Source organism: Lissotriton vulgaris, chromosome 3_1, assembly GCF_964263255.1.
Source record: "Lissotriton vulgaris chromosome 3_1, aLisVul1.2, whole genome shotgun sequence".
Lineage (NCBI taxonomy): Eukaryota > Metazoa > Chordata > Amphibia > Caudata > Salamandridae > Lissotriton > Lissotriton vulgaris.
Genome location: NC_141689.1, coordinates 406,023,956 through 406,038,915, shown reverse-complemented (window position 1 = coordinate 406,038,915; position 14,960 = coordinate 406,023,956). Strand labels below are relative to the sequence as shown.

At 44.4% G+C, this 14,960-nt stretch overlaps 1 protein-coding gene across 1 annotated transcript in view; it reads left to right on the top strand.

Annotated features, from left to right (window-relative positions):
- Nucleotides 1–8,653: 8,653 nt before the first annotated feature.
- Nucleotides 8,654–14,960, top strand: part of MOCS2 (molybdenum cofactor synthesis 2) — a 39,369-nt gene continuing 33,062 nt past the window's right edge. The window contains exon 1 of the mRNA XM_086960623.1: nt 8,654–8,807. Coding sequence (XP_086816749.1) covers nt 8,796–8,807 — 12 coding nt within the window. The 5' untranslated portion in view covers nt 8,654–8,795. The remainder of the gene's footprint in view (nt 8,808–14,960) is intronic.

The window sequence follows — 14,960 nt, the reverse complement described above, 5'->3', positions numbered from 1 at the left end:
CGATGTACTTCCACTTACTAGGGTAGCCTCCTGGACGGACCAGATGGTCTACTTCCACTAAATGGCCCATGAGCGGGGAGCATATGTCCTCCATAAGGGTAGTCTCCTGGGCGGACCATGCGAGCTACCCCCCAAATAAACAATCAGTGGGGAGTGGGTAGGGCTGACGAATTCACAAAGGGGCATAACCTACCCTTTACTACTTGCAAAGACTAGACAGAATATTTCTATTCCACGTTGTTTGCAAGTAGAAAATACCTCAAACGAAACAATTCCTGGAACAACAATGTCCAGGCAACCAATCAATCAGTGGGGAGAAAAACAGGCATGACGGATTACAACGGGGACAAACGTCTGCATTACCTGCCCTTCGCTATCCATAAAGGAGGACAGAATATTTCTATTCGTCTCTGTTTGTAGACAGGGAAGATCTCAAAGAGCAATAATCGATTATTAATCGATTCCAAACAATCAGTGGGGAGAAAAGTAGGCATGACGGATTACAACGGGGACAAAAGTCTGCATTACCTACCCTTCTCTATCTGCAAAGAGGGACGAACATTCCTATTCACCGCCGTTTGCAAACAGAGAATGTCTCGTTCTCAAGAAGAGAACCAATATTTCAAGTAGCATCCAAAGCTAAATGAACCAATACCAACAATATCAGTATACAAATACGGATTCCAATACAATCAATCAATCAATCAGGTGGATAGAACCACCCTACCAATCAGGCGTAAAAACACCCTACTTAATCTTACCCGGACCGGACCATACGGACAGTTCTTCATCTTCCTCCTCCAGCGCCCGATCGTTCTCTTACTCCGTGTAGCATTCCTGTGGGATTCCAGTCAGGACAATAGGTCACTCGAGAGAGGTCCGTTCAGAATCGGTGAAGTTCTTTCGATCGGCAGCCGGACGAGGGCCCTCTCAAGGCAGGTATACTCCGATCATTTAGATGTTCACTTCTTCGTCTGGATCTCTCTTACCGGACCTTATGTCACTGATGGACCCCGCGTTGGGACGCCAATTGTAAAACATGAGCCCGCATTACTATCGATGCCCGGGCTGCTGGCGCAGGCCGCCTCTTAGTTCCCATTCTGAACAGTTACCAAATAAAGAGACGGGCGCTGGAGCAGGAATCAAGAACAGAGTTTATTACTCATGAGGAGAGCCTGTCATTTCGGACACGAAACACAGTGTCTTTCGGGAGGTGCTCTAACAAGTGAACTGAGACATCTTCTTTTATACCTTACGAAACACTTGGCATTACAATCAGGACATTGTGACACAAAGAAAAGACATCCCTATAATCCTCGTGTCAATCCTACCCCACATATGTTATCAATAGAGACCCTTGAACTGTAGATAAGGGAGGGGGCAATGACGCAGCTGAGTGTTCCGCTGGTTATTAGGAGATGTGCGCCTGATCGTATCCCAAGGGGTGGGGAAGCCAGGATCAATAGTAGGTTCTTTGAAGAGGAGTGACTCCATACCATAAGGGGCAATAAACAGTATCTTCCGGCTTAGGCGATGGCCTCGGAAATGTGTGGACAGTCCATCGCGGAGGGAGGGTTTACTAACAGAGGGTTTATTCATGAAAGGAAAGGAGGTGCTGGTCAGGCGCGGCCGTGACTCCCAAGGACAGGGTCTTGCAGAAGAAGAAGGTTTATGACTTGCTCGTGTGAGGGAGAAGGGGAGGGGGGAAGCCAGGGTGTGCACAGGGACAGAGTCGCACAGAGAGAGACAGATCTTATGACCCGTATATGAGAGAGAGAGAGAGAGCAGTCAGGTGCAGCTGGGGAGGGCTATGTCAGCTGAGGCGAAGGATGCCTCTTCAAGAGGAGATGGGGGGTTTGCGCGGGTCAAGCAGAAGGGTTGCCTTTCATAGCAGGGTCGCGCAGAGGGAGAGGGTTTCATGGTCCATGCATGAGAGAGGGGGTTTAAGATACGCGCAGGAGGGAAGCCGGGGGATTCCAATGGGTAAAAGGCCATGGTGCCTAGAATGGCTGTCATGTACATATGGGTACGGGCTTTTACTGGCGGAGTGATGCGGTCAATATTTTATGGTATTCATGGTGCTTACAGGGAGAGGAGTGGGAAAAGGGAAATGAACGCTGTTTATGTACATCAATTTTCCTAATTTTCCACAGTGATGCATGGAGATTCTTCTCACACAGCAGTGCTTCGTCAGAAAAACAGCCGCAAGAACAGTGATGTGGTGATTTCTTACGTTCTTAGGTTTCTTCCCACTCCCATCAATTCCACATTCATTTTAATTTATATTGCACAGTTACTTAAAACGATTTACAATACATCTTAGAAAGAAGGCAATCCTAAAAAAAATACATTTTTATACGAAACTTTCAAAAACAATATGTAAAAGAATAATATGTGTATTAGCATTTGTATCTGTACATTCATAAATAAAAACAGCAAGAATATACCAGTGTGTCCACATTAGTGGATTGCTTGCGTAAATTAATTTTTTTTTTATAGTTATTAAAACGATGTCATTGTCCATTTGGTTAGTGGGGCAAGTGAGAAAAGTATCGAAACAGCTTCTTTTACTGTTCGAACCCCGTGTCGTAGCCAGATTTGTTTTAAAAAAGATCCGTCGGGGCGAGAGCATTTCAGGGCAGCAGCAAATCATGTGTAACAGAGATTCGTATTTATAGTTGCAGAGTCTGCATCTTATTTTGTGTTCCAGGGACCTCCACCCGGGATTTAGCTCTTTAATTTGGAGGGGCACTAGTCTGGCCCATATGATGTTTTTGAGGGCTTTCCTTCCTAGTGCTTGGCTGAGATAGGGCTGTGTTTTATGCCCTATATATGATGTTGCCAACCCAGGTGGTCCTCTTCCTGTCACGAAATCTGCTAGATCATTTGTGTGTGACAAATGAAGGCATTGTTTGTTTATTGCATTTTTGATCGCCAGGTAGTTTGTCGGTGCATCCTTCCAATTTTCAATTGCCAGCCCCAACGTTTCCACTGCTTTTTCCTTGTAGCTATGCCACGGGTTAGCGTTTTCTCCGTAAATTGGCTTAAGCATACTTTTTAAACTTCCAGCTGGGGCTGTTATAACTTGGTAGAAGTATTAAGCATGTGTTCCCAAGCATTCCTTGCTTTGTTGCTTTAGGCCAAACTCTAAATGGATTAAACTGTGACGAGTGTGTTTGGGAAGTTTAAAAATACGTTTATAGGCCTGGCATTGTACTTTATCCAACATTCCCTCCATTTTGCCTGGGAATGTCTGTTGTGCATATCCTGCGGTTGCCCTGATCTTGGCTTGCAGTACCTTTCTGATGGGTGCTGATGTTGGGCTCTGCGTGAGCTATTTAATTTGCATATAGAAAAAATTGTTGCCTGTGCTCTGGCCTTCATTTTGTGCGTGTGTGATGTTGCTTTGCCAGTTTCACTTAGCCAGCACCCGAGATAGTTATATGAGCGCGTGGTTGTAATAATTTCCTTGCCCACGTGCCATTTCAGTGAGGCTTTTTTTAGGAAGTGGCCAAAAACAACAACTTTCGTTTTTGCGCGTTTATAATGAGCTCATTGATTTCGTTGTACCTATTTAAGGGTTGTAGCCCTCTTTGCAGCCCGATTTTTGTGTGGTCCATTACCCCTAAATCGTCAGCGTATTGTAAAACTTGCAGTTTGTTTCTCACGATTTTTGGGGTTACAAGGCTGGCGTTCAGAAGCATCTTCCCAGATCTGCAGTGTATAGATTAAACAGCGTGGGGGCGCGTACGCAACCCTGTTTTAATCCACGATTTGTCCGACACTTCTTTGTTAAAGTATTGTCTGCTAGTTTTACTTGGATCCAGGTATTGCTATATAATGAAATTATGACGTTAAGGAGTCCTGCTGGGATGTGCCAATTGCTCAGTTTTTTCCAGAGCTTATTTCGGGGTACCCCGTCAAAGGCGGTTGAATAGTCTACAAAACATGTGAAAATTGGTTTGTTAATTTTACAGTTTGCTTGCTGGCTCAGGTATGAAATGGCCACAATGTTATCAATTGTGGAACATCCCTTGCGAAAGCCAGTCGGTAATGGGGGAGGATTTCGTTTTCTTTAATCCCTTCGTTTAGTTACTTCAGTAGAACACTGGCATAGGCTTTGCCTTCAATGTCCAGAAGAGCAATGAGTCAATAGTTTTTGGGTCTGTATTATCCCCCTTCTTGAAGATAGGATGCAAGAAGGACCCTCGCATTGAGTCTGGTACTTGTGCTTTTAGTCTACATTCAGTAAACAGTCTGGAGAGAATTCTACTCCAATAAACTGGATCTTCTCTGAAGATTGCCCCAGGAAGGCCATTAGGCCCAGGTGCCCGACTCTTCTTATCCTGCGTATTACTTGTTTAACTGAGGTACCATTCCCAAAAGCAAGCACAACCAAAATTGCAGTATTTCAATCACAGGACATGTCACACACACCAGTACAAGCGCTACATTTCACATACACTGCACCCTGCCGAGGGTGGTACCTTGGGCCTACCATAGGGGTGCCTTACATGTAAGAAAAAGGAAGGTTAGGGCCTGGCAAGTGGGTGCACTTGCCAAGTCGACATGGCAGTTAACAACTTATTGCAGACACTGCAGTGGCAAGTCTGAGATACCTTTTCAGGCTACTCATGTGGGTCGCCCAATCAGTGCTGCAAGCCCACTAGTAGCATTTGATTTACTGGCACGCTTCAGTGCCCTTTACTTTGGACTTACCAGTAAATAAAATATGTCATTCAGGGAGAACCAATTGTAACAACACTTTAGACAGGGAGCACTTGCACTTTGACACTGATCAGCAGTGGCAAAGTGCCCATAGCATCTAAGCTAGCAGAAACAAAAGCCAGCACAGCATCAAAAATACAGGAGGAAGAGGCAAAAAGTCAGGGGAGACTACGCCAAAGATGTCAAGTCTAACATCGCATTTAAGAACTGTTTGCAACTGGGATTGAAAGTGTTCTGTGGTGCGCAGCCAGGGGTTTAAACGCAGATCCAGGCCCTGAACTTTTGTTTCCAGGTCTAGCGTACATGTTCTCGCAGAGTCGATATCAGCTTGCAGAGGCCTTATGTGAGTTGACATTGACTTGGAAAGATTCAAAGGAAGTGGCAATGGCAGTTTTTTGCTCTTTCCTAAGCTTCTTCTTACATTCCCACAGGGAGGAGAGGAGCTCCTCTTTAGTTAAAGCCATGGTTGCTTTTGGGGAGGTGTCTGTATTGGATGTCCTTACTTCCATGGGTTGAAGTAGCCAGCCACCCTGTTTGCTTGGACTTTCATTGGTAGTATATAAACAAAGCTAGTGAAGCAGAAAGCCATAGAGGATTGGTTGCTGGTAAAGCAGTTTCAAGCTGTTGCAAAGTCATCCTGTGCCCTGGGTACCCCCATTTAGTTTGCTTACTGGTGGTAACTGACTCTGACTGACCCTGGGCTCTGCCTAACCAGGCCCAGGCCCAGGGCCAGTGCTATGCTGAAAAGACACTTAGGATACTTTGAAAACACCTACATACACTAGGGTACACAATGGATTAGGGCACCCGTATGATTGGCATGGCCTCCAATATAAGGCCCTAGTACATAATAGGGCAGGGGGATCAAAACTACCTTTAAGTCCCTAGTATTTAATAGGGTATGGCAGTTTAGGGTCCAGCAGCCCTTTCTGCACTTGCATGCATGCACTTTTGAGGCCTGAGGTCTGTTTAAAAGCAGCTCTGTGTTGCAGTAATGCTTTTAACATGTGACTTGTGCCGAAACTTGACTTTGGTGTTTGGAGCACTTAGACGTTTATAAACTACAATATTTTGGCATATTACGTACCCCCAGGGTCTCCCCTAGGTGTCCTAGTGGAGGGGTGTCAGGTACTATAAGGAGGACCCTTATAACATAGGTTTAACATGCTGTGGGTATCGTGAAATTGCCCATTTCACTTTCCACATTCCATTAAAGTGCCTCCCAAAATCAACTTTTGTCCTAGGAGCACTGCGGAGTGAGGATCTGCAATATTTAGACATATTCAGAACCCCTAAAGTCTCCCCTAGGTCTTCCAGGAGTGGGATCCTGTAGATATAAGCAGGGTCCTTATAAAATATGTTTTATAAGCCCTGGTGTTGAAGAAATTGGCCAGTTCATTTCCCCCATTACAGATCCCCAGCCACATAGGTTAACATGGCAAGACGTTATTAATGAATAACTACTGCCAGGAAACTCCGAAAAATATAATTGAAGGACTTACTAGAATGGTATTGATAAATCCAACAATATGCTATTGTTGAATTTATCCTAAAATGTACCGTCAAGAAGTTTTATGTCTTTCTTGTCTGTAAGACTAAATTCAGCCTTCCGGTGATCTGTCCTGATTACTCAAACCTAAGGTGATAATGAGGTCCCTGGGGTAAAAGAGCCATTATGAGAGGAGAATGTTCTGTTGCATAGGAATGCCATATCAAAGGGTAGGGGTCATAAATCATGATCTTCAAAAGAAGGAGGGGACAGATAGAAGAAGCCAATTTCAATTACACACCTACTCTTTGAACCCAGCCGGATGGCAGGCTTCGGAAATGATTGTCAGATGCCAGGGGAAGGGAGAAAATGGAGACGAGCCATCCTGGAGGTTGGTTTAGCCAGCTATTGCCTCTCTTCAGAGACTTCAGCCATATTGAATTTGGGAGAAAGTGTTTTCTCGGAGACCACTGTGTCACACTTTGGAGGAAATGGTCATGCTCTTGGGTGTTGCCCTACACCTCATTGGACAGGAGTGCCCTCCTGTGTGACCCCTAAGAACACTGAATAAGTATCCGAGAGGGACAGTGCCTCGCAGATCTGCTGCTTGAAACTAAAGGAAGAAGAAGGATACATGCTGAAAGTTTGATTTGTACCAACCAGGCCCTGCACTCTGACTGACTGCACCTGCTGCACAATCTGGAACTACAGCCCTGTGGACCTAACTTGCTTCAAAAGGACTTAAGAGTGGACTCCCTGGAAGCTCTAGGTTAACAGAGCTCACCTGAACCGTCACCTCCAAGAATCGCCAACCTGGAGTGTTACCAGTGGATTTGTAAGGGTTTTGTCCAAGTGGAGTGTGGGAATTTAAGTCCCAAACTTTCAAGGCCCATCTTGGAGCTTCCAGTCCTTTGGAGTGAGTTTTTGACACTTTGGAGCCTTAAAGGAACTTCAGGAAGAAATTTCAGAATTTTGCAGCAACTTTAAAAAAAAAGCTCCATAATTGGACCAACTCCACCTCGCCAGCAATACCAGCGTCCCTCAATCGCAAGCCGGCCTGCCCTCCAGGTCCATCCCCCTGAAAAGCTCCAGAGGTCTAACTTCCAGAGTTTGACCAGAAGCAGGTTGAAACCCAAGCCGGCAAACCCTCACTGAATTTTGCCTGGTGAAGAGCATTGCGAAAAAGAAAGCAGAAGGATTATGAACTAGAATGCATCCAATTTAAAATGTATGATAGAATGAAGGAGTTGAAAGAAGAGCAAGAAGCTGAAATCAATGAATTTGTAGTATGATGGGATGTAGTTAACGAAGTGTGGCTTTCAAAAATCCTCAGAGGTTATTTGATGTAGGGTTTTATAATTTTATGCATAATAACATTAACACAACAAAAGAAAATTAACATTCAGCTGAATTAAGGAATTACGTTGAGCAACTGTGCTTATGCTACCATTAGCTAATGTGAGCCTCAAATTCAAAATAGCAACTCTGCTTGCAATCACCTTCCAGCACTCAGTCATCTTTTCATTTCTATCTCTGAACACACACAAATCTTGTATAAGCAATCGTCTAAATAATGTTTTGAGAGATGACACTTATACAGGCACAGAGTGATATTTCCTTTCTTTAGATGTCTGTAGCACATTGTTTCCCAAGGCCCCATCAATTAGGACCATGGTGTAATTTTCATGAGAACTTTTATTTTATGGACTGAAATGTGTACTTATCATTAGGTGGCTGAAAATCACCAGTGTTGAGAACTGCATTTTGTAAATCTGTTGGATAGTGCTGAATAAAGCGTTTCAGAAATTGTATCGCTCTTTCTTTAACTTGATTGGTCCAATTGTGATTCTAACATAACTGTATACATGTATGATTTTCATTGTACTTTTCACTATCAAAGATGCATCATCCGAGGGGTGTTGGGCTCACTTTCCTTCGATTTTAGAAAGCAACACTAATGTCAATCTCACCTCCGAATTACGACTTGTGTTGGACAGGTCCAGTACAGGAGCACCAAAATAATTAGGGGATTAATACGACAACCAATCCGTTTGATGAGCTTTTAATTGATATATTAAGAGAAAAAAAGCACCAACAGATCCATGCATGCGCTACATACAATATAAAAGAACGTACTTGCCTCTCAGTCTTTTACAAAATTCCCTGACATCAATTTCAGAAACAACTCCGTACCGCTTTACAAAGTAGCGCCTGCATTTAACAACTAGCAAAATCAAATTCCAATTGATCCAATTTATCAAAATATCACAAAGCCTAAAACACCAGTTATTCGCAAGTGGCAACATACTGCAACTAAGCATGATTGGATGGAAAAGTAGCAAATGATAGTCCAATCAAAGGGGAGGACACAGCATCCAATCAAAAGCTGAAAAGGATAGCAAATCAAAATGTAGCTTGTGTAAAATGTTCCAGGACGTGTTCTTACATGTGTGCGTTTCAACCCTGTGTTGCTGACATTGCGTGTTCCTGCTGTAGCCGAGCCATGTTCGTCTGTTAAAATAAAAGGGATAATTCACCCTCGAATTCTTTTAAACACTTTGCAGCGTGCGTTGCATTCATGAACTGCGAGGTACGTGTACTATTTAAAAACGACAATCATTCGTTGCAGTAGTGCAGGAGGGCTATGTTAATGATCGGTCTGAAACACAGACGTTTCTGTTTTGAAGAATCTTGTATTTTAGAGAATAAAATAACTTCAGCCATGAACTGCTAGTCACCCTAGGATCCCAAAACGTAAGGCACACAGCTTGCAACCTTGTACACCAATATGGCCACATATCTCCTTGGTGACTTTTACCAACCTTATAATGTGTGGTTGATACTTTTTAAATTGGCACAAATGAAAGCGAAGCACGACCAAGTTTCTTCTAACACTTTTGCCATCAATGGGCCATTTACTTTTTTGACGTCAGGCATGCTGCAGGTAGACGTTCTCTGCATTAATTCACTGGAGTTTTTTCAGTTTTTAAATCAATGACGCAGCTTGTAATAACCAATTAGATTAGTGTTCTGGAACACTTTGGGCCTTTGGAGATACTATCTTGCTTTTGTATTGTGTTTATGATTGTAGCTTTATAACTTTAGCGTTCTGTGCACAGTACTCATCATTCAAAATTGATTTTCTTTAATGCAATGGAAACTTATGTAAAAAGCAGAATGGATTTCTCTTACAGTTGATGGAAGAAGCGTTCACATCCACCGCTCTGAGAAGGTAGTGCGGTGGATGTGAATGGTTCATTCACCGCACTTAAGAAGTTAAAGGTTTTCAGCAAAAGAGTAGTCTCAAAAGTGGTGCTGTTCCTGTAGAACAGATACTCACGGTGGTACCCATAAATGTGAGGAATGCGTAGCAGGATATGTTTCAAAATTGGTATTATGGAAGTTGTAGATTTGTCTGAGTGAGCTCTCTTGTTGTATTGTCTAAAACAAGTTGAAAAGTTATGATTATTAATTATTTTAGAGCTTTAAACATTGGTATTGTATTTGATACCCGCATGTTACCCAATATCAATGAGAGACTGGTGTTAGATAAAGCATCAGTGATCTAGACCTCAAGCGACATACCATCAAGTAGAGCTGGCTGCTTAGTCCAAGTTACTTACCTCTTTCATAACACCTTTTGGCCTTTTCTCCTACAAAAGAATGCCTTGCAACTGTTTTAGCGTATCTGTTATTTAGAGGGTTATGTACTGCTTTTTTAAGATGGGGATTCATCGGTACGATCTTTAAAGATGATATGTTGGTCTTTTCCAAAAACAAAGAAGGTCATCTTGGAATACTTAACAATAGACCAGACAGCTTAGTAATTGTTTGGGTTTGAGTGCTGACAAGTTGTTATACCTGCTGCTCATTATGTGTCTCTGTGCAGTGGAATGTTGGTGTGAGAGCTGGTTAAGGAATGTTGGATGAGAGAGAGTGTCAGTTGGAGGAAGGGCTGAACAGGAGGGAGGCTACTCCTGGTGGGGCTCTACATAAGATCTTGACTTGAAATAAATCTACATGAAGAAACTACATGGAATGGACTTATCTTATTTACAACATATTTTGGCGGGCCATTTGTGAAGAAAGAACCTGAGTGTGCTACATGATTAAAGTGAAACTGTCAAGTTGGAAGGAACTGCATTGAAACTGAAGCAATTGAACTGAACTTGAAGACTCTGACACCCGGAACCCCACCAGTGACCACTCCATTGGTCGTCGTAAGAAGCCAGTGCCAGTCCTGCTTTACTTCCCTTCCTTGCCAGCTCCTTTGGGACAGTGTTTTCTCAAAGTGCAGTTTCTCATCTGTGTGTGGGCTTTGCCACAGGAATGACCCTGCTGTTTAGTGCCCCAGAGGCCTTCTTTGTCCTTTGACCTGCTGTTCCTGCATGTGCATCTACCCGAGTGGCCCTGATTTAACCCAGCTATTTGCCTGGATGCATGATCGAGTACGCTATTTGCTCAATGCTGATGGAAGTCTCTGGACATGTGACGTGTCTAGTCTACGTGCTGTGCTGCTGGGTACCAAAGCAAATGCCCAATTGCTGATTGTGAGTTTGTGAAGTGAGCCATTTTGTTGTTTTTGCTCTTCTCTGGCTGCGCTTTACATTTGCCAGTTCAACCGCCTCTCGATGGTTTGAAGATGAAGGTGCCCGCCATTCCCACCTCGCTCGCAATCTTACCTGCACCTTTTGTCTCCATGGATCCTCGTGATGCTGCCTCCAGACACACATGCACAGACATGCCGAGAGCCATCCGGCGGGACGTTTAACCCCTTCGACGCTCATGACGAGCTCAGCTCGTCATGAGTTACGCCTGTCGTACACTCAGCTCGTCATGAACCGCAGGTTTTCATGGAAGAGTGAATTATCATCGCCACACCCCCTCCAGTTTTGCCGTCAGGGCGGTCAGCACGAAGAGCATAGTGGGTATTAGGGAGGATAGCCAGGAGGTCTGGGAGAGAATCAGAGGAAAACCAAGTTTCAGTGAGAAAAAGAAAATCAGGGGAATCAGTATCGAGAAGATTGAAAAGAGCAGTTTGATTTTTGACAGCAGAGCGAGTGTTAAGAAGAATAGCAGAGGCTGCTGAGGAGCCGGAAGAGGGGCCAGTAATAAGGGGCGTACGGGAGGTGGAGGGAGGGGAGATAGATGGGGCAGGGCGAAGACAGGGGGAGTGGGGGGCGTAAATACCAAGCGAAGATAAGTGTTGAACTACAGAGGGGGAAAGGGGGGAGAAGCAGAAAAGGAAGATAATTGGGCAGAAGTGTACACCAAAGGAAGGGCAGGGTCTGTGGCCCCTGGTCCCGGCCCGTCCCGTACGGGCGCAGACCGGCTTAACTTAGGCGCAACTTTGGCGCGCCCGCTGCGCCCGTCCGCTGCGCTGCCGGGCATGGCCAACCATTATGTAGGGACACTTGAGGGGGAGTGGCAGGGGGGGAGGGGCCCAAACACTGCAGCGCTGACCCAGAGCCGCCCAAGATGGAGGACTCGCCCGTCTCAGGAGGAGACGATCAGCGGGAGGCGCTCTGGGTGGCGTGCAGGAGGGAGAAGCTGCTAAAAGTGGTGCCGTGCGCGGAAGTCCAGAGCGCAACTGAGGGGCACAGCGACTGTCGACCAGAAGGTCAGTGTAGAGCCCAAAGGTAAACGTTGCTCCCGGCGAAGCCTCGGGAGGTCTGTGAGCTGAGTGGTGAAGGCGTGAGGTCCGCAAGGCGCCTGAAGTACTTGTCTGGGGGGAGGGGCCCAAATACTGCAGCGCTGACCCAGAGCCGCCCAAGATGGAGGACTCGCCCGTCTCAGGAGGAGACGATCAGCGGGAGGCGCTCTGGGTGGCGTGCAGGAGGGAGAAGCTGCTAAAAGTGGTAGCTGAGTGGTGAAGGCGCGAGGTCCGCAAGGCGCCTGAAGTACTTGTCTGGGGGGGAGGGGCCCAAACACTGCAGCGCTGACCCAGAGCCGCCCAAGATGGAGGACTCGCCAGTCTCAGGAGGAGACGATCAGCGGGAGGCCCTATTGGGGGGCGTGCAGGAGGGAAAAGCTGCTAAAAGTGGTGCCGTACGCGGAAGTCCAGAGCGCAACTGAGGGGCACAGCGAGCGTCGACCAGAAGGTCAGTGTAGAGCTAAAAGGTAAACGTTGCTCCCGGCGAAGCCTCGGGAGGTCTAAAGGTGTTTCCACATCGGGATCACATTCTACTCTTCAAACGTACTCTTGCCAGCATGATTTGCATGTAGGCCTTCCTTAATCCCGTAGACACTGCTACAGCGTTGCTACTCCGCTGCTGCTGTGTGTTTCATCAGTGGTGTAGCCTGGAATTCTCCTTGCAGCTGTTGGAGATCTATTTGGTGCCGGCTGGCGTTGTAAAACGTCGCTTCTTAGCGAAGGGGGAGAGTGCGCTGTACTCACGGGCGAGTGAAGAGTGGAGAGCGGTTTGCGGCGTGCAGAGTGAGGCATATCATATATAAGTGAAGAATAGTTTTTGATTGTATTGTTGCTTCCCACTTTTGCGTGGTTTTGGGTTGGTGATGTTCTACCATCCATTGTGGTGCTGTCTGTTCCACATTCAACGTTTTGTTTATTCAGTGTGTGGAAATTCCTTAGTATGTGAGTTGATTTTGAAATGTACATTTTACCGGTGTTCCGTGTGGAGCGTAATTTTCCACACGTCACCACCCAAATCTCCGTTTGGGTGAAGTTTCTGCTTGGTTTTCGTACAGGTTATGTGTGGAGCGTACTTTTCCATACATCACAACCTAGATTTTAGTTTGGGTGGAGTTTTGATTGGTTTTCGTACAGGTTCCGTGTGGAGCGGACTTTTCCACACGTCACAACACAGATTTTGGTTTGGGTGGAGTTTTTGCATGGTTTTCTTCTGGTTCCGTGTGGAGCACTGTCTTTTACACATCGCACCCCATCTTTTCTTTGGGGAAGTACTCTCATGTTGACTGAAGTGTGTGCGATTGCATTGTTCGGTGTATAGTTTTTCCTACATGTCACACCCTGTCTTCTGGTGGGGGAAGCACTGAATTTTATTGAACTTCTTGCAAGTATGGTTTCCTGTTGCACCTTTTAGTTAGTACCCTTCCTACCTCTTGTTGGCCTGTCCAGCCATCTTGTTTGGTTTTTTGGTTTCAGTTTGTGTTTTGCTGGCGTGGTAGTGTATGTGTTGCTTTGGCTTGGATTAAGGAAGCATGGAATTTGTTTCTTTGCATGAGAAAGGGAAAAGTGGTGAGTGTTAAAATTGCTGGATTGCGTAATCTTTTACAACTTCCAAATAATTATTTTTTTGCTGTTTTGTATACATGTAACCATGTAGTCTCAAGTTGGCTCTGAGGTTTTTAGCATGTTTTTTGTATTCTTCCTTGTCATGACATTTACGGCGAATCCTAAGATACTGTCCGTACGGCAAGTTATCCTTAAGACTGCGTGAGTGGTTACTTTTATAGTGCAATGCTTTGTTGGGGTCGGTTGGCTTCTTATATAGAGTTGTAACTAGACCGTCCTCATGCGGATAGATTTCAACATTCAAAAATGGCATTTTATTTCTGGAGTAGTTGATGCTGTATTTAATGGTTGCCGTTTTGTTGTTGATCCAATCGAAAAATTTCAAAAGGTCATCTTCAGTCCCTGTCCATACAAAGAAAATATCGTCGATATATCGACTCCAATTTTCTATCCATTGTACGTTATTTAGGTACACAACATTTTTCTCATACTTGATCATGAAAAGAATTGCTAACTCTGGAGCAAATGGACAGCCCATTGCTACTCCGCTTATTTGTAAATAAAATTCTCCATCGAAGCTGAAATAGTTTTTTTTAGCGCAAAAGCAGCGAGTTTTGCTCTCCTTTTCTCTTACAGCTTTTTTGTCCTGATGAGAACTCCCCCATTCGTGTGAGTTCGAAACGCGTAGACAATTTATGCCATCTAAACAAAAGGAGTAATCAAAAAACTTTTTTTCAACAAAAACTTTGATAGAAATGTATTTTGTATGGCTTACTGTGAATATTTAAATTCCAGTGTATATGTATGTGTATTAAGCTATGAATGGCTGTGTATGTATGAGAGTATGATTGGTCTTTGAATGTAATAAATCTATATTTTTGTAATTGTATAAAGGTCTGTTTGTAAATATTGTGTAAATGTATATATTGTGTATAGGAGGTCTTGTTCTGTATAATGAATTGGTGAATTAATAACCAAACGTCTTTTTTGAGAAAGAAAATCTAAAAATAAAACAAAAGATTCATTCAGACATAACCGAGTCAATGTACCATAGTGTATAATTCATATGGTTTCTATGATTTATTGAAAAAAGCGAGACAGTATTGGCATTTCTTTGTTCAATTAGCTTCAGTAGAGTACCACTAAAAATGGTCCAAAGTGAAATTTATTGAACTTCCCAGTGACCATTATGTCTTGTATTCCCCATAGATGCATTCTGTATGAAAAGAATCAGAGGAACTTTAGTTATGGATAATGAAGTGTAACTGTTTTCAGCTGAATTGGAAGACTTTTTGGGAAAATGCAGCATTTTGCACTTCATCTCAATAATAGATGTGTCATGATCTGGTCACCGGTAAAGCGCTGCCCTTTCTTGCGCTGTTGTGGAGGCCCGCACCAGTGAAAACTACAACTCCCGACATTCATAGCAGAAAAACTACCACTCCTAGCATGCTCGAGCAACACGTTGCGTCTGCAATGTGAGTCGCGCTTCACCGGAACCAAAACCCTTACCGGAGAAGCCGTCGC